General features: G+C 41.7%; 1 protein-coding gene and 1 non-coding gene across 3 annotated transcripts in view; one reads left to right on the top strand and one right to left on the bottom strand.

Annotated features, from left to right (window-relative positions):
* Positions 1-27483, bottom strand: part of Rab8b (RAB8B, member RAS oncogene family) — a 65012-nt gene that overhangs the window by 4379 nt on the left and 33150 nt on the right. The window contains exons 2-6 of one of the 2 annotated variants that reach the window (XM_005347731.2): positions 10622-10682; positions 8945-9005; positions 2755-2832; positions 1833-1922; positions 737-802 (exon numbers count right to left, since the gene is read on the bottom strand). In XM_005347731.2, coding sequence (XP_005347788.1) covers positions 737-802; positions 1833-1922; positions 2755-2832; positions 8945-9005; positions 10622-10682 — 356 coding nt within the window. The remainder of the gene's footprint in view (positions 1-736; positions 803-1832; positions 1923-2754; positions 2833-8944; positions 9006-10621; positions 10683-27483) is intronic. The other variant, XM_026779282.1, reaches the window with a different exon arrangement.
* On the top strand, positions 16125-16228 carry LOC113456165. The gene has a single exon (XR_003377026.1). It is a non-coding gene; the product is annotated as a U6 spliceosomal RNA (small nuclear RNA).

Here is a 27483-nt window from a genome sequence, read left to right as displayed (position 1 = left end):
TTTGGAGCCTGTCCTGGAACTAGCTCTGTAGACCAGGATGGTCTCGAACTCACAGAGATTCGCCTGCCTCTGCCTCCCGAGTGCTGGGATTAAAGGCGTGCGCCACCACCGCCCGGCTCTAAAATGAGCTTCTTAAAATTATTTTTTACTACATTTTAATTGCTTGCTGTGTTTGTGTGTATAGATAATGTTCGACACAGTGCAAACACATAAGTCAGAGGACATGGGTCCTAAAGCTCAAACTCGGACCCCCTGGGAAGCTCCTTTGCCCTCTAAGCCATCCTGCCAGCCCCCCAGATAATTCTGTTATAATGGCTAACTTAATGGAAATGTATTAAGACTAATCTATGAAAACTACTTTCTTATATCTACTAAATGCCATAGTATAATCTACCTCAAATGTGTACACAAAGGGACTCCATTCAAGAGACAGCAGTTTAATTCAAGTGATTGTGCTTGTCTGCTGACGGCTAGCAGGGAAGGACGACAAATGAGCAAAGGACACTGAGTCTGCAACTGCTAACTCCCAAACAAATAGCTGCACTGAACTTAATATGAACTTGTACCTCCTCTCTTCTGAGAATCTTGATTGAGCAATCTTAACATAACCCATGTGGAGGCCATATGCAAGAAATCCAGGGGGCAGAGTCTATGTAAAAGCCCAAGGCATAAAAGTACTCAGGATGCTTGGGTTGGGTTGAGCTGCTACCTAGCGAGACCACCATACATTCCTTACCTCTTCTACATTTGTGCTGGATTTTGCACTTGTCTCCAAAAATTTAATCCCATAGTCAATTGCTAACTGAAAGGCAAACAGAAATCAAATTTAGTGAAAGTGGCTTGGACATACAAAGCCCTTAGTAGAATATACATTTGTCAAAGCTCCCAAGAGTCTATGCCAGAACTCATGGTTTTCACTTTTGTTTGTTTTCTTATACTGTGCTTTAAATTCTATAATTTAACATAGTTTAAAAATGACACAGCTTCTGTTTAAAATGTCATGTTAGAAATTTGTTCTGTTGTACTTGTGAGTCTCTAACAAACACACAAGAAAAACTATGAGATGGAGGCTCAGCCTTACCACCACCTGGGATTCATTTACTCCTTTATCTTGTCTCCAGGAGCAGAACTTTTCCAAGTGTAACTAGCCTGACCTTCCTTTCTGAAAGAACTGCCCTGTGAAATAGAACAGCAAATCTGAACTCTTTTTTAGAGTTCTAACCCATGTAACACTACTCAAATCAAGTGAAGGTTTCCAAGGACATGTTGGTGCTCACACTGAAAGACTAATGGGTTTGCGCCCATCACTGCAGAAAAGTCTCTCAAGAACTGAGAAAATACAATAAGCAAACGTGACAAAAAATAATCATTTACTCTACAGATGTAAGATAGTCAGGTGCCTGTAGATGTCACCTCTGACACCAGGAGCTGCTGCTCATGAACTGAAGCTAACTTTCTATACTCTTAGGGAAAACAATGAACTGGAAAGTGATTATGGCTGAAATTTCACCTATACTAGTACAGTTTTTCAGAAACTGAGTTATTGTAACTTCAAAGCTGAGCATTTCTCACAAATCTGAAAGAGCTGGATCTTAAGAAAGGCCAGTTTGTCCCTCCCAGCATTCTCTAGGGCTGAGTCCTGACTGGATGCTATAAACGGGGTTGGACCTGAATACTAATGCCCACTATCCAAGTACAGACTACACCTCACTGTTGTTTGCTAGTCAGTTCTTGAGACTAAAGCAGGTATTTTAAAAACGTAAGTCAGTACCAAGAAAACAAACGCTGAATGGCAGTGGACTCCACCCTTTACTCATCTGGTTCAAACTCACCTTCTCCCCTCTTTCTTTTGACACTTGTCTTTTGTCATTCATATCACATTTGTTACCCAGGATCATTCTTTCAACGTCTGAAGAGGCATGCTGCAGGGAGAAACAGTACAATATAGAAACAGCCTGAGCGACACCACCCCAACCTGTCGGAAACATGGCAGCTTGACTATCTTTCACTCAACACAAGCCTAATTCAGAAAGACGTTTAAAGGTAGCAGGGAGAATTACTTCAGCTCAGAGCCTTCACAGAGCCTATACAAACATCTTCCCCCAAAGGCTCACACTTATTCTCGTAACTCATATACAACAGCCAAACCTTCCAACAATTATTCCAGTCAAAAATAGAAGAAACTTAAGTACTGAATCACCCAGTAGAGAAAGCAACCTGGGTTCTAACTATATAAAAAGATCAATTATATGGGTTCATTCAAATGTGCTAAATTATTTCCTACTCAGTTTCTTTCTGAAATACCACGGAGATTTCAAAGAAAACTTAGTACCAACTATCCTGGAACTAACCCAAATTTCTACTATCTATGGAGAAAAAAGTGTTAGAAAGGGAAAAAAGTTGCAGAAATCTATTTATTTATGCTAGTGAAAGAGCTGGGAACCAGATGTCTTAGCTGTAGATAGTCTTCCAGGCTTTATGGACACTGGCAAGTCACTCCTTCCTCACCTGTTTCCTTAGGGGAAAAACACGGACCCAGATGATGTTGTCTAAGCTCTGACCTGAGTTTAAAAACGAAAACTCTCCTGTCTACTATCTCTATAGAGCTGTTGACCTGCCACCATTTGGGATCTAGCTTTCTTCAGTGGGCAGGGTGGGCCTGTCCTGCCCTTTCTGTCCCTCAGCAGCAGACACCTCCAGGAGAAAGCGACAGCCACCACATGCCCAGCACTGCTACTCTGCTTCCAGACATACCTCTTCAATGTTTCTTATCCAGTTTTTAATATTGTCAAAGGATTTTTCATTGGTGATGTCATAGACCAGCATAATTCCCTATGGGAGGAAACAAAAGGCTTTATGTCACATTCCATATACTTACAGCTCACAATGCAGGACACCTGCCTTTCTTTTGTCTTTTTTGTGGTCTTTAAACTTATTCATAATAAATTTGAAAAATAAAGAGGCAAAAACAAATGAATTCTGCTATTGTTTCACTGTCTAAATGAACTGTTAACATCTTCACTGTTAACTTTAATGACTTAGTGATTGTGGGAAAGGTGAGCCGCTCTTTAAACCTGACCTCAGGTGATAGTGATCAGCACCAGCTGGAGCTTCAGGCCTGGCTAAGTAAGACAGGGACAGTGAATGCTCAGAGGAAGAGGGACATTTCCAGGGCATATTCACTCATTACAAATGGAAATAATTCTTTTTATCCCTCTACTGAGACGGAGACCATACTGTTCTAAACTTTTTGTTTCAATACAGGTTTACCTGTATTGAATACAGGCTTTCAATATAGGCGCACAATGCTACCATTTGTCTTAACACTAATAACTCATATGAAAGCATAATGTATTTATTGCATGGGTTACTTAAGGCATTGTCATTGTGTTTTTAAAGATTTCCCTGCCTGGTAAAAATCTAAAAGATTTATCTTCCAAATGAATTCAAATAATGCCTCTATGCTAAGTACCCAGACCACTGTTCAGTATTGTGAGAACTGTGTGAGCCAGTCACGGGTGCCCTTGCAGAAGAGAGATTGGAAGAGGTTAAGCATGAAAATAGGAAGACAGCTGAAGACCAGGCAACAGCTCCAGGAAAGGCTGATTAAGGAGAATCTAATAAGCTGGTACATGAGAGGAAGTCAGGCTCTGAAAATATCGAGTCATAGGATCTCCAGGACCATTCTCAGTACTGTGAGTGCTATATGCACTTAAGTATCAATCCATTCAACAGTATGGAGTTGGCTGGCAGTACAGTGTAGAGTGCTTGCCTACCGTGGGTAAATCCTCCAGCCGGATGTCCAGCACCGTAAGAGAGTAGACAGAGAGACAGAGATACTGATTTCACGGCTGACCATGCACATATCTGAAATCCTAACATTCAGGAGGCAGAGGAGAACTTCAGGCCTGCCTAGAATCCACAGTAGAACTTTATCTAAAATAACACACACACACACACCACTAAAAAAAAAAAAAACCTTCCAACTCCTCCCAAGAATTTGATGAGTACCTACTATGTGCTAGATACTCTGCTTATACTAGATATTCTGAGCAGTGATCAGGATGACCAAGGTCCCTTCTTTTCAAGAATGGTCAACAAAGAACACAGAGCAATATACAATTGACTAGAATTCTAACAAGTGCTACAAAGAAGCATGGGGACCTTTGAACTAAAACAACTGGGGCATAATGTTATCTGGTGAAAAGGTTCAAGTAGTGAGGACAGTTTCTCTAAGAAAATGAGTAAATGAGTCAAAAGCCAAGGCATGAAGACCGAGTAGAGTCAACCTGACAAAAGGGCTGGGACTGATGAAGAAGGCAGCCCACGGTGCCTGCCACTTAGCAAAACAAAAACAACAACAACAAATCCAATAGCATTCTGTCATTGAACATCCAGCATACACTCAACAGACTCAAAGGAAGCTTAAGGGGCTGGAGAGATGGCTCAGTGGTTAAGAGCACTGGCTGTTCTTTCAGAGGTCCTGAGTTTGATTCCCAGCAATCACATGGTGGCTCGCCACCATCTATGGTGTGAATAAAGGCATACATTCAGATAGAGCGCTCATATGCATAAAATAAATAAATAAAATCTTTTTTTTTTTAAAAAAAAAAAGAAGATACACAAATCTATTGAGAAGGACAAGATGGGTCCAAGAAGCAGACCAAGCAAGATGTCCTTTAGGGAACACTGTCTAGACAGCAGCTGTTAGGTATCTCCTATAGTCACCACAAATTCTCACAAGTAAAATAGAAGATTTTGAGTCCCTCCCAAATCTCCTACTCTTCCTTTACTATCACACGGTGCAGGGCAATAAAAGCCTGGCAGCAGTGTCAACACCTGGGGTTTCCCTCCTAGCCAGTCCCTAGGACCTGGAGAGCCTGTGGTCAGTGTTCTCAAGAGCCTGACCTCCTCCACTCATGGGCTCAATTATTAGATTCTCCTCAGTTAGCCTTTCCTGGAACTGCTGACCCAATCGTCAGCTGTCTTCCTGCTTCCACTCTGGCCTCTCTGGTCTCTTCTCTGAAAAGACACCTACGAGCGACTCGATGCTCAAACACTCACAGTGCCCTCTACTGTTCTCAGAATCCAATTCCACAGCATGGCAGGCAAAGTCCTGCACAGGTGGGCTTCCAACTTTGTCAGTAACTATAAATGTAAACATATACAAATCATATAAAACACATGAGAAAAAAAAGCCAAGAAATAAAAAATATTAAGAGTTCTCTCTCAGGAAGATAGGATTTGAGATGATTTCTTGGAATTCCTAAAGCTTTTTTATTCCACTTAGATCCATTTTAACAGCAAGGGGAAAAGTATTGTTTGTTTGTTTAAGACAGAGTCTCACTACATAGCCTTGATTGACCTGGAACTTGCTATATAAACCAGCTGGCCTTGAACTCATAGAGATCTGCCTGCCTCTACCTCTGCCTCCTGAGTACTGGAAGAAAAGGTGTGTAAGTTTTAAAATGACAAGCAATATTCTCCTCTACCCCACCCTTCCTTGCCTCAAATGTTCATTTCACTTTGGCTATATACTTTGTAAAAGATTTTTAAAAAAAAATAAAAATGAAAAAGTGCACTTTTAAAATGGAAAAAGTATGTTTTATGCTACTTATCATTTACCACAATAAAAAAATAGCAATAATTACTGATGCAAAGTATTTTGCTAGCTACAGTTAAAAATTAACCAAGTAACTACTACAGCACTATTATCTATCGTTTGGGCTAAATAATACCCTGTCTGCCTCAAATGTCCCGTCCTTTGGTCAGCACAGAAATTGAACAGCATGGTGTGAAGGGCAGAGGCTCTCAAGCCGGATGCTTCTAGTTTAGGTATTTAACAGGGAGATCCTGGAAGGCAGTATTTTAGCTTTCTTGGTCTCCAATGTGAGATTCTTCTTAACTACTTAACCCAGAATTCAGGACATAACTTGGCCTCAACAAACAGCAGCTATTTATTACTAACTTACTTCTTTAATTTCAGTAGCAAAAATCATTACACTATTTCCTATGGTTGTAAGGAAACTGATATTAATATGAGCCTGCTAGAAATGTAAATTAACTGTACCAGGTAAACTTTATAGATTTAGTATAGTCTACAATGAGAATTGTTGCCTAAGAATCCAGAAGTTACTGGTCTATGAGAAATAGCAATAATGTAAGGACATGGCCCTTCTTCCCCTTGCAGCCTAATTGTCCAAGCAGGGTTTACTGTGAAGTCTGTAAACAAAACTAAGGAATCTCCATAGTGACAGACTCCAGAAGAATATTGCATGCCTGATCCAGCCAAACAAAGCACAGCCTGACCACCACCTGCTGGGAACGGCACACTCCCTGCAGATACAACAGCCCCATAACTCAGGGGAACAGCCTGAGAGAGCCACAACCGCAGAACAGCATTTCTCTGGAGAGTCTTCCCTGACTGAGCATCTATGTGTCCGGAACAGCAAAACAAGAGAAAAGTTCTACCTTCAGACTGGAAAAGTCAGTACTATCCAGAACAGCGATCATCTGTACTTATGTGAACTGATAGGAAGGAGATGAGGGAGTAGAAACATGAGAAAGCCAGATAATCCTTGAGTCTACACTAAGTTACTCATCCCACTGGCCTCTTTCTCTGCACCATGTCCTAGAGCTAAATATCCAAGTGAGACAGCCACTCCACAAGGCAGTGTTCCTGCCTGCTCTCAAGGGAAAGGGAACATAGAAATGGTGGGACCACCTAGTCCCAGAATGTAAAACACTGGCCAACACAAACACTAGTGTGTCTAAGATGCTTCTAATCAAAAGTTACCTGTGAACTACACCAAACCTTCCCTGTTAAAATGTTCTTTTTTATCGTCCTTGGAGAAACAAACACCAACAAATGTATCTTTGGCACACACAAGAGGTCCCTTTCCTCTGATTCCAGTCTAAGCAAAATAAAAGAGCAGTAATCATTCTCTTTATGATAATAAGAACACTTTACACTCTTAAAGGTATCTGCTCTGGCTAGTTTTTTTTTCAACTTAATACATACTAGAGTCATTTGAGATAAGGGAATCTCAACTGAGAAAATGTTTCCGTAAGATCGGCCTGTGGAGTATTTTCTTATTGATGTCTGATGCAAGAAGGTTCAACCCACTTGAGAGTCCTGAGTCCTAAGACAGCAAAGTGAGCATGCCATAAGAAACAAGCCAGTAGTATTTCTCCATGGCCTCGGCGTCAGTTCCTGCCTTGAGGATGATAGGACTACTAGTTATAAGAAGAAATAAATCCTTTCTTCCCAGTTGATTTTGATCACAGTACTTTATCGTAACAACAGAAACCCTAACTAAGACAGTATCACAGAGCCAAGTGTGAAGAACACAGTAAATGGCTAGTGGTATGCTAATGTGTTAACAGGAATCGTCATTCTTGTGGTAGAGATGAGTTACTAATACTCAAAAAATGGTAGACAAGGGGAAATAGGGGAGGAAAAGGTGACAGTACTGTAGTGGAAGGACCTATGGATCCAGGTCATATCTTCCAGGATGCAAAGGACAGCCATCACCCCTTCAGCTCTGTTACCTTCTGTCATTCCCAGGAGTCTCAGTAGCTGTACCTTACAACCTATCAGGTGGGCTCCATGAGCTTAATGTTGTATCTTTCAAAGACTGAACATATCATCAAAATTTAAGGCTCAAACTTGGGCTTGGCTTATACCTTCTTAATTTATTTGGTTTTTGGTACTAGAGAGTTAACATCAGGTACATTAATCACATGTTCTACCGCTGAGCCACATCCCCAGACTCAGGCCTAAAAGCTAGGGATGAAGCTCTATTCTGGGCCTGACATCCCAAGCACAGAATACACTTCTGATTCCAAGGTGCTCACCCACCACTGTGTTCCCCACACCACACAGGACCTGCCCAGAATCAACAGACACTAAATGCATTGAGTAGAGAAGCATGTGAGGGCAGAAACAACCAAGTGATGGAGCTATGATAATAAGGACATGGTCAGGAGTAGCCCAGAAGGTCCTGGCAGCCAAGGTCCTCTGGAGTTATGAATCATCCAGCCACTTCCTAGCCACGCAAGAAGCCATAATCAAGGCCAGGTTGCAGGGGTGGCGAGAGATACAGAGTGATATGGCTATAGGACTGAGGGATAAAAGAGACCAAGAAAGGGACACTTAGTCACAGGGTTTGTGGTTTGCTAAGATTGCCATCAAGTACTAATAAAAGGAAAAAAGATAACAAAAATATAAAAAAACCCAGCAGAATGTAGAGCGGTTCTAGAACATCTAAGAGTTAATGGCTTGATTACTTATTATTATAATAACACTAATAGAAAAATATAACTACTAAAAGTCAAATACAATTTTCAAAACCCTTAAAATCTCCTGATTTCACATTTAAAAGTTTATTTTTTTTCACCTTACTATATAGGGAGGAAAGGAAGCCCTTACTGAATTTGTGAGGATCAAATGGAGTCCCGGCGGAATGTATATTATTGGCAAGGACACAATACCCTGGACTCATAGGAATTATGAAAGGAATCATAGGAATTATGAAAGCCTTTCTCTGGTCTATGTGTGAATGTTGACAGTGTACAGGAAGCATCTAGGAAGACTGCCGTTTCCTCCTCCTGGATGTCCAGTGCCTAAACTGCCCCCAGATGACATTAGCCACACTCCTCCTGTGGAGACAAACAAGCCCTTCTTCCTCTTGTGCACACTGCCAACACTCTGATACAGTGTGTGCATGTGCTGCTTCATCAAAGCGAGCACAGCCACCCAAGCCCAGCTTTTCTGTCTGTCTGTCCTGTCCTCATTCCCTGTTTGCTCCAGTCAGGTTTCCAGGACCAAGCTTGCCTTGCTGAAGAAGGTAGTTCTAGACTCTAGCTTCATAGCTATATATAGGCGATGAATACCCCTATTTTATTTTCGCCTGATGCCATAAAAACCCCCAAACCCACTCACCATGGCTCCTCTATAGTATGCTGTTGTAATTGTTCGGAATCTTTCCTGGCCTGCTGTGTCCCTAAAATTTGAAACAAAAAAGGAAAGAGTGATTTAAAAAGTTACCAGCAACACGGGTGAGGACTCCAAGTTACACGAGATAGAATCCTGATCTGCTCCCAGTGCAGTGTGGCTGGGAAAAGGAGCCTGAGACACAGACAGCACACTGTGCTTTGAGAGACAGAGGCAGCGGTGGTCACAGGAGTCTGTCAGATCTCACAATGACTTGGATGAGAACCAGGACTTGATGGTAAAAGCAGCAACAGGAAACCAAATACATAGGTCCGCTAGGAACTGGCATGTGGGAGGAAACAGAGAATAGCTCTAAACTCTTGGGCTCCTGGAGGCAGTGGCAGTCCTTTCTCTAAGTGCTACATGATAAAGGCATTTTGCTTTCTTGACTGCATTGATTTCTGTACAAAGCAAACTGCTGAACCAGACTTACAAATGTGTACATCCTGCTCAGCAGAGCAGAACAAAGCATGGCTCCTCCAGAGCAGAGCCTGCAGTTAACTACACAGGAACCTAGAGTCTAACAACATTCTTCAAGTTCCCAAAGACTAACCATAAACATCTTAAATTTTTAATTTGTTTTTTAAATCCACAGTAGCCTGAATCAAGGCAAGGCATTATTTGTTTTCTTCCTTGCTTTTTCAGTTAAATAGGCTCTACTTAATAAATTATAAAATACCAGGGCTACTGAAGACCTCTACTCTTTATCAGTGTCTCTTTACAGGTGAGAAAAAGCAGGGCCTGGGAAGACACCATGGTTTGGAGAAGCTTCCCCCAATGGCCACATCTTTAAGGCTTAGTCTTTGGGGTGGTGATACTGGGAGGTGGTGGAATCTTGACTGGGCTTAGTGGGAAGTCCTTATGTCACAGGAAGCACGTTCTTCAAGTGAACTGTAGGATCCTGGGCCCTTCCTTCCTTCCTAGCCTAAAAGTGTGCTCTGCCACGCATTCATTCCCTGACATTGCTACCCAGTACCTCATCAGAGATCCAAACCAATGGTTCCACCAAACCCAAGACTAACTGGACCAAAAGCAAACCATTTTTCCTTTATAAATCCTGTGTCTTGAGTATGCTCTCTCACTCTCCTTTTTTTTTCCCCCCAAGACAGAGTTTCTCTGTGTAACCCTGGCTGTCCTGGGACTCACTTTGTAGACCAGGCTGGCCTTGAATCAAAGATTCACCTGCCACTGCCTCTTGAGTGCTGGGATTAAAGGTGTGCACCACCACTGTCCAGCAAGTATTCTATCTTAGTGATGGAAAGAAGTCCTTAATTTAAAATACTGTGGCTAGAAGAAGTCCATGGTCTGTGACACTTAGCCATTTTGCTGCATCTAAGTCACAGTGGCAACTCCAATGAAGAACTATTTTATGTTTTTGAGAATTTGTTTCTTCTCGTATAGAGATTTGGAAGGATGGGCTCTGGACCTCTTCTGGATCAGTTCTGTTCCTCACCTCCCCACCCTGCCACACAGGGATGTGCAGCGCTTATTCCCCTTGGTTTTTAGAAAAGAACAGTCTGAAGGATTGCTCCATGTCTCTAATACCCTGAATCACATTTTAACCCCATTTTCAGGTCCCGATTCAAATAGAAACTCCATGTGTCTTCATTTTTTTTTTTTACTTACCATATCTGAAGCTTAATTTTCTTTCCATCGAGTTCTATCGTTCTGATTTTAAAATCAATCCCTGCCAGAAAACAAAGAAGGATATGCTAAGTTCCTCAGATTCAATCCAAGTCTTATTAGGGAGGGAACAAAGATTTCTATTGAAGAAAAAAAAAAGCTCTCCAACGCACTGGAAAATGTGAGCGCACAGAGGGTGTGAGTGGCATGTTTCCTCTGAATGCAGGCTGGAGAAAGGAATGCTGATCCCTCTGCAGAGCGTTCCCACACATGTGAAATGCACATTACAGGCCTCATGATCTGAGCACAAATGGACTACATCCTGCAAAGTTACATAACTCAGAAGGACTGAGAACATATTTTCTCCTTCCCGAAATATATATACACAGTGCTTTTGGTCCACATGCCCCAACCTTTCCCTACAGAAGGCCATGGAGCCTCTTTAAAACAATTTTCTTTCCCTCTCTTCACTTGCTTAGTCAGAACCTGCAAACTTAAGAAAAAATAAAATGAGATTCTGCCTATTTCATGGCAAGGGAGGGAAAGCTTATTCTATTTCATACAATTAGGAGGGACTTCATATACATCTTAACAAATGTCCTAACGGATTACTGCTAGAACTGAAACAGCCACCGTGGTTTTCAGCCCTGGCCACACTTCAGAATTCCAGAGAGAATAACTGACAACGACAACAAAGAGCTCACTTGCCGAGGCCTGCCTCCTCCCAAACTGCTGACACCCATTGAGTCTGTTGCAAGCACTTCTCAAAGCTCCCAGTGTAATGTGAACCTAAGGTTTACAGGCCTGAAGGGTGACACAGGAAAGGCCTTTGGGACTCTGGCACTTGAAACGTTCACCATGTCCTCACTTATCCCCAAATCATGACAGCTCAAAACTTGAAAACTTCCTTAGGACTTCTACTACAAAGAAGTACAAAACCCTTGTCTTACCAGCATGCTTTAACATTTATCAGGAACTTTTTTTTTTTTTTTTTGAGATATAGGGTCTCATTAGCTCAGGCTGGCCTCAAATCACTATGTAGCTGAGGATGACCCTGAATTGATCTTGCTGCTTCTCTACCTCCCAAGTGGTGGAACGGCACACTTGCACACCACTCCACCACCCTGGCTTGCTTATGCAGTGCTGGGGAACTTAGGCCTTTCTACAAGCTAGGTAAGCAAGCACTCTCCCAATTGAGCTATGGCTCCAACCTCAGGAATAAGGGCTTCTGTGGGGATGAGAGATGAATACAGCTGGGCAGCAATTTGCTAAACCCCCTCATCTGGCCTCTCGGCTGGATTTAGTTGTTTCCCCCATTCTTTCACCTTTTAAAACACTGAACTCAGTCTCCAGTAGTTTTCAACAACACATATAAACTGTGTGTCCTATAAATGTTCTTGAATAGTAACTGCAGCATTTGGAGTGTGCAGGGGTATTACACAGCCATGTATAATACTTCTTCACAGGGAGGTGGAAAGCACCCAAAAAGACTGCTTCCCAGTTCCAGCTCTCAGTAATGCATATGCATAAACCAACAGGATTTCACCCTTTTCTCTGTGTGGTACTTTTCCATGGGGGAGCCTTTGTAGCTTCTGGATGTAGAAACAGACAAAAATGCCACCCCAACTGAGCTATCAAACTAGCCTCTTAATCACTATTTTCTCTCACTAATGGCCCTGGACTGAGCAAATACAATCTGATCCCAGTGTTCCCGGGTTGCACGGCTCCCATTACTTCTACAGTAGTTAGTATTGCAGGAGTAGCTGGTAACAGAAGCATGACTACCAGTGCTAGCATCCCACAGCACCTATGTCTACCCTCTCTTGTTTCAGATGGAGACACTAGTTTTTATTGTGAGCCGATTTTTTAAAATATCCCCAAATCCAGTGTCACAATGACCCTGTAGAAATCCTCTTTTGCACAGGCAAGGGGGCTAATGGGCAACAGCACTTTTCAACCTGAGTTCAGTGTTGAATCTCAAGTAGAAAGAGAGAACTAATTCCTTTCAGTTGTTCTTTGACCTCCACACATGGCAATGGCAGGTGTGTGCCCAGTGCACCCCTCCCCCACCACAGATACACACAACCCTCGAGTATAAAATAAACTAAAACCAAAAACCTACCCTTTCCTTTTTTTGGCCCCCACTAAAGAACAATGCCTAACACTCAGAAGGCATTCAATAAATTATTCTTGAAATTAACATTAAAATGTTTTTAACTATTTTTAATTATGTATGTATGTGTGGTTGCATGTGAGTGCAGAGGTCAGAGGCACTGATTCCCTGGAGCTGGAGTTACAGGTGGTTATGAGTCACCTTATATGGATACAGGGGTTGAACCTGGTGGCAGACACCTTTCATTCCAGCATTCAGAAGGCAGAAGCAGGTGAATCTCTGAGTTTGAAGCCAGCTGGTCTACAGAGTGCGTTCCAGAGCCATGTCTCAAAACAAAACAAAAACAACAGCCTAGGTCTTCTGGAACAGTAAGTACACCTAACTGGTGAGGCACCTCTCCAGCCCAGAAATTAACATTTAAAAAACGATACTCATGCCTTTCCAGATCAGAGAAATAAAGCCAGCAGGAGGGGCAAAGGGGACTAGAAGGTAAGAAGTTCTGCAGCGGACCTCACAGTCAGGAAGACAGTACCCATCACTAAACTGCATGCTAAATGGGAAGGCAGTGGATTTGTGAAGTGTGGTTTTTGCCACATTAACACAAACCAAATTTGGCTTCATTCTCAGATGCTCTAATAGATGGGGGTAAACACAACTCAACTCAGTACTAAGATTATTCGATTTGCTTTATAAGGAATAACGGCCTTGGTTAATCCCATCAGGCAAGCTTTAGTGAAACCAGGCTCAAAATAAGGCAAATGTCAAGGTTTAGTCAACGGGTGTAGTGATATTTTATTTGTATTTTAATAAATAAAGCTAGACTGAAGATCAGAAAAGCAAAGCAGTCAACCACTAGAGAGACCTTTTACCTCTACCAAATCTACCTATCAGACCGATAGGGTGAGATCCTGTCTCCATAAATCTTCAGAGTCCACACACCAGTCAGTTCCTGTTTCTTTCCCTTTATACTCCTCTCTCTGCCCAGCCAGATCGCTCCTGTCTCCACCTCCCTAGAGCTGGGATTAAAGGTGTGTGACTCCCAAACACTGGGATTAAAGGTGTGAGCCACCACCACCTGGACCCGTTTCTGGACTGCTGTCGCGTAGCCTAGGGTGGCCTTGAACTCAGAGATCCCTACGCCTCTGTCACAGTCTCAATCTCCCAAATCCTGGGATTAAAGGTGTGTACCACCACTCCCTGGTCTCTAGGGGCTTAGTGTTGCATTCTGATCTGCAGGCCAGCTTTATTTATTAAATACAAATAAAATATCACCACAAATGAGCTATCTCTGTACCTCACATCCCTTTTCTGTAACTGTTATCCAGCCATGTAGCAGACCAGCCCTAGAGTATCATTGAACCCACCTGATTCATGAATCATTCTGGGCTCATAAAATGTCATTAAATGTAATTTGTTTAAAGAGTGGTTTTCTTTCTTCCCTTATTATTAGCATATGTGTGAGAAAGAGCTCTACTGTGCACTACAGCTGAGCGTGGAGGTCAGAGAACAACTTCCTTGTGAATGACGGTATTTGGCATTGGTTCAGCTGCAGCGTATTATAGTGGATTAGCTAACTTGGAAAAGCAATCAGAATCTCTCACTAAAAATGGAGGGTATTAATAGTACTGATAAGAACTGAACTGAAAGACCTAGACAGGAGGCTTAACTATTCTGGACTGCTGTATCCTCAATTATCAAAAAACCAAAACAAAAAAAAAAACTAGGAAGGAATCCATTCCATGTGTCTATTTATCGGAGATAGGGCGTGTTGCGTGGGGGCCTGAAAACAGCTTGTGGGGATCTGGTCTCTCCACGAGCGAGCACAGAGGCTGAACTCGGGGGACAGGCTTTACAGGGCTTTGACCACTCACCACACTCTCCTCGCCACCTTGCTTTTTCTTTTCTTTCTTTCTTTTTTTTTTCTTTTCGTTTTTGTTTTTTTAAACCAGGTCTCTTACTCTCTTACTTGACTGGAACTTGTGATGAAAGGCGAGGCTGGCTGGCCAGGGAGATCCTAAGTTTCTGAGCATTCGGATTTCAACACACAACTTTTTAAAAACAAACAAACAAACAAACAAACAAACCATAGGATTGAACTCAGGTCTTTGTGCTTGGAACTTTCCATCTAAGCTCCCTCCCCAGTCCCTGGTGTCTCGTTTTTTAAGGGCTTGTCATAGGAACATCATATTCTGGTGGGCTAAGGCCAAATATGTGCAGTAATCAGTGCCATGGGACTTACCAAGATTAAACTAATCTAAATTCATCCAAGATTTAGGTTAAGGTCCATCTTAACTCAAAGACTGGAAAGTTTGTTTGGTATGAATCATATATTTTTGCAATATTCAAATATATTTCATTAATGAAATTTCATATTTGCATCCATGTGAAATGGGCAAACAATAACCTGTGTCACCATTCCCTGTCACGAACATTCCTCCATTTACTGATTAACTGTTGTAGTTTTCTGACGGTAACTTCACTTAGTGTTTAATCACCAACCAGAAAATAAAAAGGCAAGATGGTGAGCAATCCAGGAATCTGACACATCCTCTGCTAAACTCTGATGGTTCCAGCCAGGACAGTCCTCCAGCCCAGCCCGCCTGGCTCGTCCCCGTTCCCCAGGACAGTCCTCCAGCCCTCCTGGCTCATCCCCACTCCCCAAATGACTAGAAGCAGAATGCAGGAGGAACTGTCACAAAGCCAGCACCAATGACCACAGTGCAGGCCTCTGTGAGGTATGTGAACACACATCCAGGCAAAACACCTTCACACACGGATAAAATATAAAAACTTAAAAGAATAAAATCGAAGAGAACAACTACATCTCTAGAAACACAGCTTTCTGAAGCACTATATTTCCTGATTCAATAGACTTTAAAGAGCATCAGTTTTTGGCGGCAAATAATACAATAATTTGTGTTCAAAACAACAGCTCTCTGTCAGCCTGACTCATGACCACTCCACGAACACAGACTATGTGAGTGTGACCCACTCAGCTGGCAACCTAAACCAACATCTACTTCGGGAGACCAGAATTGAGTAAACCCAATGGGATTTTTTCCATGGTTTTAAAACAGACTTACTTTTCCCATTAAAATTTATCTATTCAAATAACACAGGAAACATACTGTAAGAAAATATTCCCAAGGGATTCAGGCCATTTTCATTTTTGACAGTTTTTTCTGAATTGATGCTAAATGGCTGCTTATAATTGATCATGTTATCCACTATACGGAGGCAGAAGAGGGGATAGGACCAAGAATCACATGTCTGGGAAGAACCTAGGAGATTAATAGCACAGGTTTGCTTTTATGGCTAAGAAAATAGATCCAGATAGATGCAGGAATTTAATTAGTCATAAAACCCAATACAAATGATGAATTAAAAATCTGTGTGCTCATTTCGGCAGCACATATACTAAAACTGGAACAACACAGAGATTAGCATGGCCCCTGCACAAGGATCCCATGCAAATTTGTGAAGCGGTCCATATTTTTTATCCACTTGGCACTCCATCTTAAAGTACTGCCTTGTAAGGGAATTATTAGAGATGCCAGGTAATGTAATGGCAATGAGATTTATTTAAAAAAAATTTCTATTGTGTGTGTAATGTGACCATGGGTTTTTCAGGCCATAACAGATATGTGGAGACTGGAAGACAACTTTGTGAGATCTATTTTTGTCTATCTTTACCTGGTGATCAAGGTTAGGTTGCCAGCCTTGCACACCACAGACATTTTCCACTGAGACACCTCACTGATGTTCACATAAGGTTAGCTGATACACTATACCAATAAACTATGGTCTTCTTCTCAGATTACGAACATGCTGTCATCTAAGGATGGAGGAAAACAAGATAATATGAATAAAAAATCCTATTTGCAAATAAAAAATTAAATTTGTTATTTTAAGATCACGACTGCCCCAAGAGACATGAACAAGAATGTCCAGGTCTTGTTGTGACGCCTGTTCTTTAAAGGTCATGGGAAAATACTGGCAACACCGCGATGTCCACCACCAGGAGAGGAATACCAAGAACACACTCTTGGTATTCGAAGAGCGAATGCTCTGAGGCACTAACAATGCCACATCTATCAACACGGCGGAATCTAACAAAACACAGCATTAACTGGGGAAAAAAAAAGTTACAGAAATATAGTCAAATTATTACTGGAAATATTTAAAACTGCTAAAAATAAAGTCTGTTTCATTAGCACAGACATCCATCTGTAAAGTAGTACAATTACACTTACATCAATTGATAATTAAAGCATAAAACACGGGGCTGGAGAGATGGTTCAGCAGTTAAGAGCAACAGCTGCTTTTCCAGAGGACCAGGGGTTCAATTCCCAGCATTCATATGGCAGCTAACAACTGTCTATAACATTAGACTCAGGGAATCCAACTCCCTCTTCTGGCCCCATAGACATTGCACACAAGAGACGCACAGATATTTGTGCTGGCAAAATACCATACACATAAAATAAAATTTTTTAAAAAGCTTAAAATATGCATGAAAATAGTTGGTAACAAATTAAATAAAATAATACATAGTAAAATAATTATTATTTCTGGAAAGAAATTAAGGGAGGATTAAATTGAGGATTCACATGGGGATTGATTTCTATATTAACTAATTTTTAAAAAGATTTATTTTTAAATTGTGTGTATGCACATGCATGGGTGTGCACATGAGGGCAGGTTCTTATGAAGGCCAGAGATGTTGGAGTCCCCTGAGCTGAGGTTAGACCGTGTGTGAACTACATGATATGGGTGCTGGGAATTGACTTCAGATACTCTAAATGAGCAGAGCAGTATGTGCTCTTAACTGTTGAGCCATCTTTCCAGCACTATAATTTCATTACTTTTAAAATCAAGCAATGGGTACGTGGATATACGTGGATATAAGTGTTTTATATTAGCAATGATAGGTACTGGATCCCCAGTTGCTGGGTTCCTCTGCCATAGATGAAATAAGCCAAATCAAACCTAACTGATAAATCCAGGTTAAATGAACAGATCAAAGCAACGCCTGGGTGACCCTTGGGAAGGCAGGGTAGTAATCACGTGGCTACCAGGTCTTATATAGCCTGTAGGCATGGTCTTGAGCAGCCCCAGGGAGGGGGGCTGATTTTTGGCAGGCTTTCTCAGGGACAGGATTTGGAATGGGAGGAATGAGACCAGAGCATGGACTGCCCCTAGCTGGAGATCCCCAACGTCCCAACCTTTCTGGGTATATATGGATGGTGGTAGAGCTTCCACCTAAACAAGCAGTATTTTCATGTACACATAAGACTTTAAAACTTCTTTTACATGTGTATACATGTGTGTTGCCTGTGAAAGTATGAGCATATGTGTGTGGACGTGTGTGCATATGTGTGTGGGTATCTTCAGAGGCTAGAAGAGGAAGTCAGATCTCCTGGAACTGCAGTTACAAACAAAAATGCTTTTTGAGGCCGGGCAATGGTGGTGCACGCCTTTAATACCAGCACTTGGGAGGCAGAGGCAGGCGGATCTCTGTGAGTTCAAGACCAGCCTGGTCTACAGAGCTAGTTCCAGGACAGGCTCCAAAGCCACAAAGAAACCCTGCCTCGAAAAACAAAAACAAAAAAAAAAAATGCTTTTTGAAAACAAATATTATGGTTGGATGATGGCTCAGTGGGGTGATCAAGCATGAGGACCTTGAGCCCATGCTAAAAATACTAAAACAAAACATTGTTTGTGGCACTCTGTATCCACTAACCCAGCAATGTAGGGTAGTGATACTCCAGGGTGGGCGTGGCCCTCACAGGCCAACCAGCCCAAACAAAACAAGCTCCAGGTTTGTGGAGACATCTGTCTCGAAAAAATAATGTTAAAAGTCACAGAGGAAAACACCTGACATTGACCTCTGAGCCCCCAAATACATATACATAAAATAAAAGGTAAAAAATAAAAATGTAAAGCAAATATTGGTTGCTTGGAAAACAAAAAAGGCAGACATCCATTCACAATACATAGGAAAGCCATCCAAATTTTAATGATGAAAGGGACTTAAAAAGATCTAGCCACAGACAAAGCAGGCCCTTCCAGCCTTGTTCAATATAGAGGGCCTGTGAGCCCTATAATGTTACCATGTTGGGTAGGTACTCTGTGTATGTGTGTGTGAGACTGGATCAGATAAAGGAGTCCTGATTTTCCATTCAATAAGAGAAGGAAGAAGATCCCCATTTCTTCCCCCATGGGGTAAGAGACTACTAGGGCTCTGCTAACATCTCTGAGAAGAAAGCATTTTATGGGATACCCAAGGACTCCGGGCTTCAAGGAACTAGAGAGGTGTGATGTGGAGTGTGTGCCCATTCACAGTTCTGCTTATAATACAATTCTCAGAAACCAGTGAGGCAGCTGGCGGCAGCTGGAAAGATGAGTTTCACCAAGACTGGGGAGGAAACATGGAGCACAGCCCAACCCATAGTAGACAGACTTCACAGAATGGGCCACCTTTCATCCTGCAATTTAGAAAGAGTTTAACGCGGAGAAGGAGCAGACAGACTACTCCCAACCATTTCACGCTGAAGTTGAACTAGTTGACAGATGTGAATATACTAAGCACCTTCCCCAAGAAAAGGAGAGGCTGCCCTGGGTTAGTGGCAGGGTGAAAGGATACCACTGGCTGAGTGTGGGAAAGACTGCTTTTTGGCTGGCCTTGGGAACTCTCTATGCAGGGCAGCAGGCCAGCCCTCCTGACCTTCAGCATGAGCTGTGACTTGATGTACTCTGTGCTGTGGGTGCTACAGTTCATAACTACATTCAACTTCTCTGTTCTGGAGACTCCTGGAACTTTTATCAGGGGGGCGAGGGTACGGGAGAAGCCTGCTGCCTGAATCATTAAAATTAAAATCATTAAAAACCGAGAGGTCTTCAACTGGATTTTCCCTACCTGTCCTACTGAAGTTTAGGGGCTTGCTGTTGTTACATTAGGCTTTGTCTTAGATTCTGATCTTTTGGCTGCAGGCACTAGAACCATGGTGGGAAGGTACATTATCTGGATCACTCAGCCTTTCAATAAATGATAGCAAAGCACAATTCCAAGACTACGTTTACTCAAAGCACTGAACATTTTTCTACATCGATTGTCCATTCCCTTTGATACACTTTAAGAGGCAGAAATTTAACATCATGTTTTTACAAGTGGAAAGAAAAAGATTTACTTCTGTTTAAAAGCACAATTGAAAACAGCTGGAACCCCAAGTTGTCTGCATATGTGTTATATGGTTTGTCGATTTACATTTCTGAGCTATTTCAATGGAGAGCCTTCCAAATATTGAAATCTACTTCAGAGAAACCTATATATACTCTCTTAATTACAAAGGTTGATTTTTTATTTTACATAAATTGGTACCCTCAGAGGTCAGTCAGATCCCCCGAAATTGTAGTTCCAGGTGGTTGTGAGCTATCATGTGAGTGCTGGGAATCAAATACAGGTTCTCTGGAATAGCAGCAAGTGCTCTTTACTGAGGAACCATCTCTCCAGCCCCCCTGTTTTTGGTTTATGAGTCAAGAGCCTTGCTATTTAGCCTAGGCTGGTCTCAAGCTCAGGATCTTCCAAGCCAGCCTCCTAAGTGGTGGGGCCACAAAGATTTTTACTATTAGCAATTCAGAAGCAGCACAGGCTGCTCAGGCCAGTTTCAAAACTCTCTGCCAGCCACATTTTGCCTAGGCTTGTGTGTACTTCTGAACACAGAGAATAATGAAATTTGAGCTGGCTTCTAGGTGATTATTTAAAATCTCTATCTAGTGAAATTGGAAAAAAATGAGTCACAGACTTACTTTAAATATTTTTTTACAAAGAAAAAAAACTTGGAAAAATGTATAAAAGTAGAATTATAATTAAGAATGCTACTTAGATTTTAAAAGGGAGGGTTAAGACATTATTCTTTTATAAATAAACATTCTGTTAGTTTTAAATCTATTGTCACCATATAGTCAGAGCCTTCCAGCTTGAAAATTTTAGTCTATTTAGGAGGCAAACATTTAGATGAGACTTTAGATAGCCACTGAAAGCTATGTGTATTTGTTAGCTCAGTTAAGTCGATGCAAAGAGAACTGTTAAGGTGAACTAGCAAGGGCTCATAAACACGACTTACCATTTATAAGACTCCTGACAGCTGGACAGTGGTGGCACACACCTTTAATCCCAGCACTTGGGAGGCAGAGGCAGGCGGATCTCTGAGTTTGAGGCCAGCCTTGTCTACAAGAGTTAGTTCCAGGACAGACACCAAAGCTACAGAGAAACCTTGTCTCAAAAAAACAACAAGAAAAAAGGACTGCTGACATACTAACAAATGCAGTGGAACCTTTCATGGTTCTTCAGGTCTTCTACTCTATGAACAGGAAGTGGCAAGCTAAGTCCATCTGTGGTAGAAATTAACCCTGACACAAATCACCACTTCCTGCTTTAAAAAGCTGCATTGCTTTGCACTATTTTAGAATTTTCTACTTATATCTCAATTAAATAAGACAGCTGTACCCATTAGATCTGATTGAACTAACAAGAGATGAGAAATCAGGAGTTAGTTCTACAACCTGGGGAAGAATCCTCAATTTTTCTTTAGGCCACAACATACATGACAGAATAAAAGCCCTACGGTGAAGCACAGATTAATTTCTTTGGTGCTGCCAGGGAGAGAATTCTGAGCCTTGGAAATACTAGACAAGTACTGTGCCAGTGAACTGTCTCCTGAACCCATGTGTGTACTTTAACAACTTATGTGTATGTGCTTCTGTCTTAGTATTGCTGTGACAAGCTGACCATCCGGGGTTTTTGGAGGAATGTGGAAGACTAGAAAAGCAATTGTACACTGTAAGTGGGGTTAAGAGGCCATCCCAGTTGGAGCTTTCTAACCGTAGAGCTGAGAACCAAGTAGAATATGAAAACCTGGCTCAAGAGGCTTCAGAGAACAATGTTAGCAATCAGACTAGAGATAATTCTTGTGATATTCTCGCAAAGACTGTGGTTGCTTTCTGGCCCTGTCCTAAGGACCTGCCTGAGGCTAACATAAAGAGTTTGCACTAACTTTGTTGGCAGAGGTGGTTTCAAGACAGGCTGATATTGACTCCATTATGTAGTTACTCAGGTCTAAAGGAAAAGAACAAGTAGGGCAAAAAGAAATAAAAATTTACTTTGAGAAGAAAAAGTACATCAGGAAATTTAATGTTGTAACCAAGTCTTATGTTCAAAGATATGAGAAGTTTAAAGAAAGGCCTGATGGTAAATGAAACAAAGGAAGTGGTGCACTCAAGGCAAGACCCCACTCCCTAGTACCAACTTGTCTTAGTTCCTTTTCTGCTGCTGTGAAGAAACACTATGACCCAGGCAACTGAGAGAATCGAGTTTACTGGGGGCTCACAGTTCAGAGGGTATGGAAATGATCAACATGGAAGATAGCATGGGGGGGGGGGGAAGATGGGGGGAGCAGGCATGCATGAACCTGGAGCAGCAGCTCAGAGCTTAATCCTGATCCACACTCACAGTTCAGAGGGTATGGAAATGATCAACATGGAAGATAGCATGGGGGGGGAGGGAAGATGGGGGGAGCAGGCATGCATGAACCTGGAGCAGCAGCTCAGAGCTTAATCCTGATCCACACACACAAGACAGAGAGAGCTAGCTGGGAACGGCATGGGCTTTTGAAATCTTTTACCTGCACACATACATGTATCTCACACACACATGCATATGCTCACAGGTACTTATACACACACAGGAAATGTGTCAAGTGTTAGTCTAGAAGTAACAATGAGTTTGACATTTATTATGAGAGGAATTTAAGATTGTGAGCAGATGTTTTGTCTTCAATCAAATCTCTGTTCACAAAGAATTTTATACGCGAACTCTTCTTGAAAACTCAAAGTTCGGCCGGGCGATGGTGGTGCATGCCTTTAATCCCAGCACTTGGGAGGCAGAGGCAGGTGGATCTCTGTGAGTTCGAGACCAGCCTGGTCTACAGAGCTAGTTCCAGGGCAGGCTCCAAAGCCACAGAGAAACCCTGTCTCGAAAAAAAAAACAAAAAAACAAAAAACAAACAAACAAAAAAAACTCAAAGTTTGGAAAGCTCTGAGATTTCCATTTTCTCCCTGTAATTAACTCATGATCACCTCAAGAACCAAACTTCTCAAAAACGAAACCAGCTGCATCTCCTCTGCTCCATCCATGTTGCCAAGAAAGTCACCTCTACAACAGGAAAACCTCTATATGAGTCACCAGACTCTAAGCCAGGAACTGCCTTGTCTGGACTTTTAACAAGTCAGTCGGGCTTGTTCACTTAGAGGTTAAGGAAAAACTACAGTCACTGAAAAAAAAATCTTAAAAACAAACAGCAAATCCCTCACTTTACACATTACTGCAATGGGGAAAAAAAAAAACAGATTGCCAAATCACTGGAGTTAATTCTGGGAAAAATGACAACTACATTCCAATGATGCTGAAAAAATATGCATCAAGACATGGACTGGATCTCCTGGATCTGCCCATGTACTGAAAATTATCATTCTATCCATTCATTTAGAAGCTGAGAAGAAAGACTAGAAGCCAGGTGTAGTGGTACACACTTTTAATCCCAGTGCTTGGAAGACAGAGGCAGATCTCTGGGTTTTGAGGCCAGTCTGGTCTACAGAGTAAGTTCCAAAACAGCCAAAGCTACATAGTTGAGACCCTGACTCAAAAAAAAGAAAACAAACAAAAAACAAAGGGGGAAAGGAAGGAATAGGAAAGACTAAAATAACAGAATTAAGTCACAATATGACAGTACAAAAACTGCAAACAAAGGATAGTCTTGCTCCCTCTCAGACTCAGTTCTTTAAATAGGAACCATAAAGAGTGTTATCCATGCCATGGGGCTGAAACAACCTTAGCAATAATTTGTTTTCTAGGAAAATTCTGAGTCACTTTGTTTAGAAGAATTTTAGGTTATATAGTGCAAAATATAAAACTTAGAAATTTACCTCACCCAGTTCATATGAATCAACAAATTGGGGAAGGGAGCAGAGGAGGAAGGTCTGTACCAAATTACTGGAGGCAGAAAGAGAACTCTAAAGGCATACTCACTCCTGCAAGACCACAGTTTCTTCCCAGCTACCCTCTCTGTGGAAAAACACAGTAACTAGAGGTTGTAAAATCAACCCAAGAGAAAACTCAGCTCTGAATCTAGTTTGCAAAGCCTCCTCCATCAAGTCCACTGGCATTCCAATGCTGTACAAGAAGCCACTGACACCAACAATGTTAAAACCAAACGATGGAGTATGTGGCCGTGAAGAGAACAAAATCAGCAGAAATGACACAAGTAGAACATTAGTTTTCTAATAAAAAATGGAAAACTACTAATGATTACATCATTCTGATTTGTAAGCACATTCCCTTCTGATACAATAATTTAAAGCTCACAGCTGTGAATATCATGTTTTGAATCTGAACTGTACCTCCAAAGTTCATGTTCTGAACACCCAGTCCTGGGCTGTGGGTGGAACCCTGAAGGCTGTGGAGCCTTTTGGTGTGACCCAGCTAGTGGAGGTAGTTCACTAGGAAGGTCATACTCACTTGGGATCCATGTTTGGCCACAATGTGAGGAATAGGAGGTTCGGGAAAGCAGTCATGCCTTTGCTGCCATGACAGACTGAAATCCTATGTAACTGTGCACCAAAATAAATCTTTGAAGCTGTCAAGAATTTGGTCACATGCATGCAAAGTAATTAGTACACTTTATAACCTCCACATACCCAATAAGCCCGTCTATGTATGTAGTCAGTTCCCACCTTCAGATCAATTTTTGTAACTTTATAGGTGCTGAAGGATTCTGTAAAAATTTCTTCCCTGGTTTAGTTTTTAAAGCAAAAGCAAAAAAAAAAAAAAAAGAAAGAAAGAAAAGAAAAGAAAGAAAGATAGGGCTGGAGAGATGGCTCAGAGGTTAAGAGCATTGCCTGCTCTTCCAAAGGTCCTGAGTTCAATTCCCAGCAACCACATGGTGGCTCACAACCATCTGGAATGAGGTCTGGTGCCCTCTTCTGGCCTGCAGACATACACACAGACAGAATATTGTATACATAATAAATAAATAAATATTTAGAATAAAAAGAAAGAAAGGAAGAAAAAACAAACGAGAAAAAAGAAAAAAAAGAGTTTTAAACAGCAATTAGCTTCATAAATCTAAGCTCTTTCATCTAAGTTCCAAACCTAGAGATTTATTCTGGTCTGGCCCAGGGATGAAGATGAACACACACATTTTCTTTAGTATCTTTTGTTCATACAGCCATTTGCCTCCTTAAGAACACAAAGAATGTGGAACAACTATATTTAAAGTATAAAATGTGGGAGTTGTCGACACATGCTGCAGCAGATCTTGAGTTTAATCTGTATTTCCGTATTTCTCTGCTGCAGGATTCCAGTATGCAAACAAGAGGAGAGCAGGAAAGGAGGAGAGAGCTTTTGCAGCGTGCACATGAGACATCTTACAACGCCAACCCAACACTGCCATGGTCAGAGAACCTTCAGTACCACGCTCCATACATTTTCTTTTTTTCGTTTGTTTGTTTTTTCGAGACAGGGTTTCTCTGTGGCTCTGGAGCCTGTCCTGGAACTAGCTCTGTAGACCAGGCTGGCCTCGAACTCACAGAGATCCGCCTGCCTCTGCCTCCCGAGTGCTGGGATTAAAGGCGTGCGCCACCACCGCCCGGCTCCATACATTTTCTTAAAAGACTAAAGACACATTTCAAATTATTTTTCAGCTTTTAAAAAATAAAAACAGGTTTAAAGTAGGGACTGAGATAAAGGCCTTTCTAGCCCTCTGGTAGCTAAGATGGGGTCACACACACTCGTGCCCAGGCGTCAGTGTTCACTGGGATAGTGCCTGCAACAGCTAAACTACTGTAATTAACCTGAGTATCTGTCAGTGGGGAGAAGGGCAAAGGGCGTGTGGGATACTCACACAATGGAATTTTTCTTTTGTCTTAAAGAAAAAGAAAGTTATGCTGTTTACAGGAAAATGGATGCAACTGGAAATAATCACATTAGGTCAATTAAGGCAGTCTCAAAGACAGATAGCCTACGCTTTCTCCCTTTTGTGGCTCCTAGACTTTAGAGATCTGTAAAATCGTGTATGTATATATGACATGGAAGCACAAGAAAAGCTATTGAGGGGGATGGAGGGGACAGGAGGGGGAGGAAGAAATGAGGACAAGAGAATAAGCTCAACATATATTTTATACAAAAACTTTAAATATATATAATATAAAATTGTTTAAATGCACAGGTATTTCCACCAACTCATTCCCAGTGTTGGGTAGGAAAATTATTCAATTTGTGTTGCCTTTTCTCATTCTTTCAAAACTGACAGCTCTTTCTAGATCCTGGAGATGAATGTTAATAATTACCCAACATCCATCAGCACCTGCTTTCCTCAGGTACACATTTCAATTTACAAAATATATGCTTTTTAGACATGTCATCCCCAGGCAATTAGCTGCCCCAACTGACAGACATGTGAAATACAAAAGACTCATTTGGAGAGCTCTAACCTGAGGTCATGGGCACAGAAGAGATGACTTAAATTCTTACAGTGGCTGGAGGTGAACAACTTCCTTGAAAATGGCTTTGTGTGTCTGTCTTACCCCAGCCTCTTACTTCTTGTCACATCAGTCACTGAAGACTTTGTGCCTTATCCACCATGGAGCAATGCTTTGAAGCTGTTAAAAGTAATCTTTGAACATTATCAAGATTACATAGAAACTTTCTAAGTATTTGTTATAACATTATAAAAGCAGCAAAACTAGCCGGGCAGTGGTGGCGCACGCCTTTAATCCCAGCACTCAGGAGGCTGAGGCGGATCTCTGTGAGTTCGAGACCAGCCTGGTCTACAAGAGCTAGTTCCAGGACAGGCTCCAAAAAAAGGGCAGCAAAACTTAAAATTCACTATGTCTACAGCTATGTAAAAACTGGAGTTATGCAAAGTAACATGCACTGCAGTCGAGCAGTTTACATCAGGACATGTGTCTGCACGGCAGGATTCTCAACATCAGGAGCTGAAACTGGTGCTTCCTCTTACATTATTCTTGTATTAAGTAATCTCAAGGAAAATATTTCATCCACTGTAACTGAAACAGCACTCAGTGTGACTAGACTTCAAATTCTGGATTAGAGCAGCTCTAGGTAGCCAGCCCTGCAATGATTTCAACATCTGTTGTTTATCTGGGGGAATAAAGAGGCACACCAAACTAGTTCATTTGTTCTGTGTGAAAAGAAGATTGCTATATGGGGAATTGTTAGTTCTTTGTTAGTGTTTTTGTTATTATCAAGATTCCTTAGGAAAGTGAGCTGGCCAGAAGCATAGCTAATGAAAGTGAAACAGGAAAGAAATAGAATTAATCACGCCAGTCTGCCTTCAGCAGTTACTCTAGCACTGAGAAGTAGGAGGATAGTAGCTATTTCCAGGGAAGTATGCCAGCTGGGGGGCTACAATCTCTAGCTAGCAAACTGCCCAAATTTGTTCCCCATTCCCTACCCCTATACTTCCAGTTTATTTGCTGCCACCTGTAAGAGAATGTATAAAAACAAAAGAAAAGATAAACACCAACTTCCACTTACACTGTATGTTTGTGATATCTACACACACAGACCCTGGCAAGCAGGCATCCCATGTAGATGTCATTTTGATGTGGGAATGATTTCTTATTAATAAGGAAACTGCCTAGGCCCATTTCATAGGCCAACCCTTAGGTAGGC

The sequence above is a fragment of the Microtus ochrogaster genome, chromosome 5 (assembly GCF_000317375.1).
Source record: "Microtus ochrogaster isolate Prairie Vole_2 chromosome 5, MicOch1.0, whole genome shotgun sequence".
In the NCBI taxonomy this organism is placed as follows: domain Eukaryota; kingdom Metazoa; phylum Chordata; class Mammalia; order Rodentia; family Cricetidae; genus Microtus; species Microtus ochrogaster.
The sequence above is the reverse complement of the archived record's forward strand: the minus strand, read 5'-3'. Positions and strand labels throughout refer to the sequence as shown.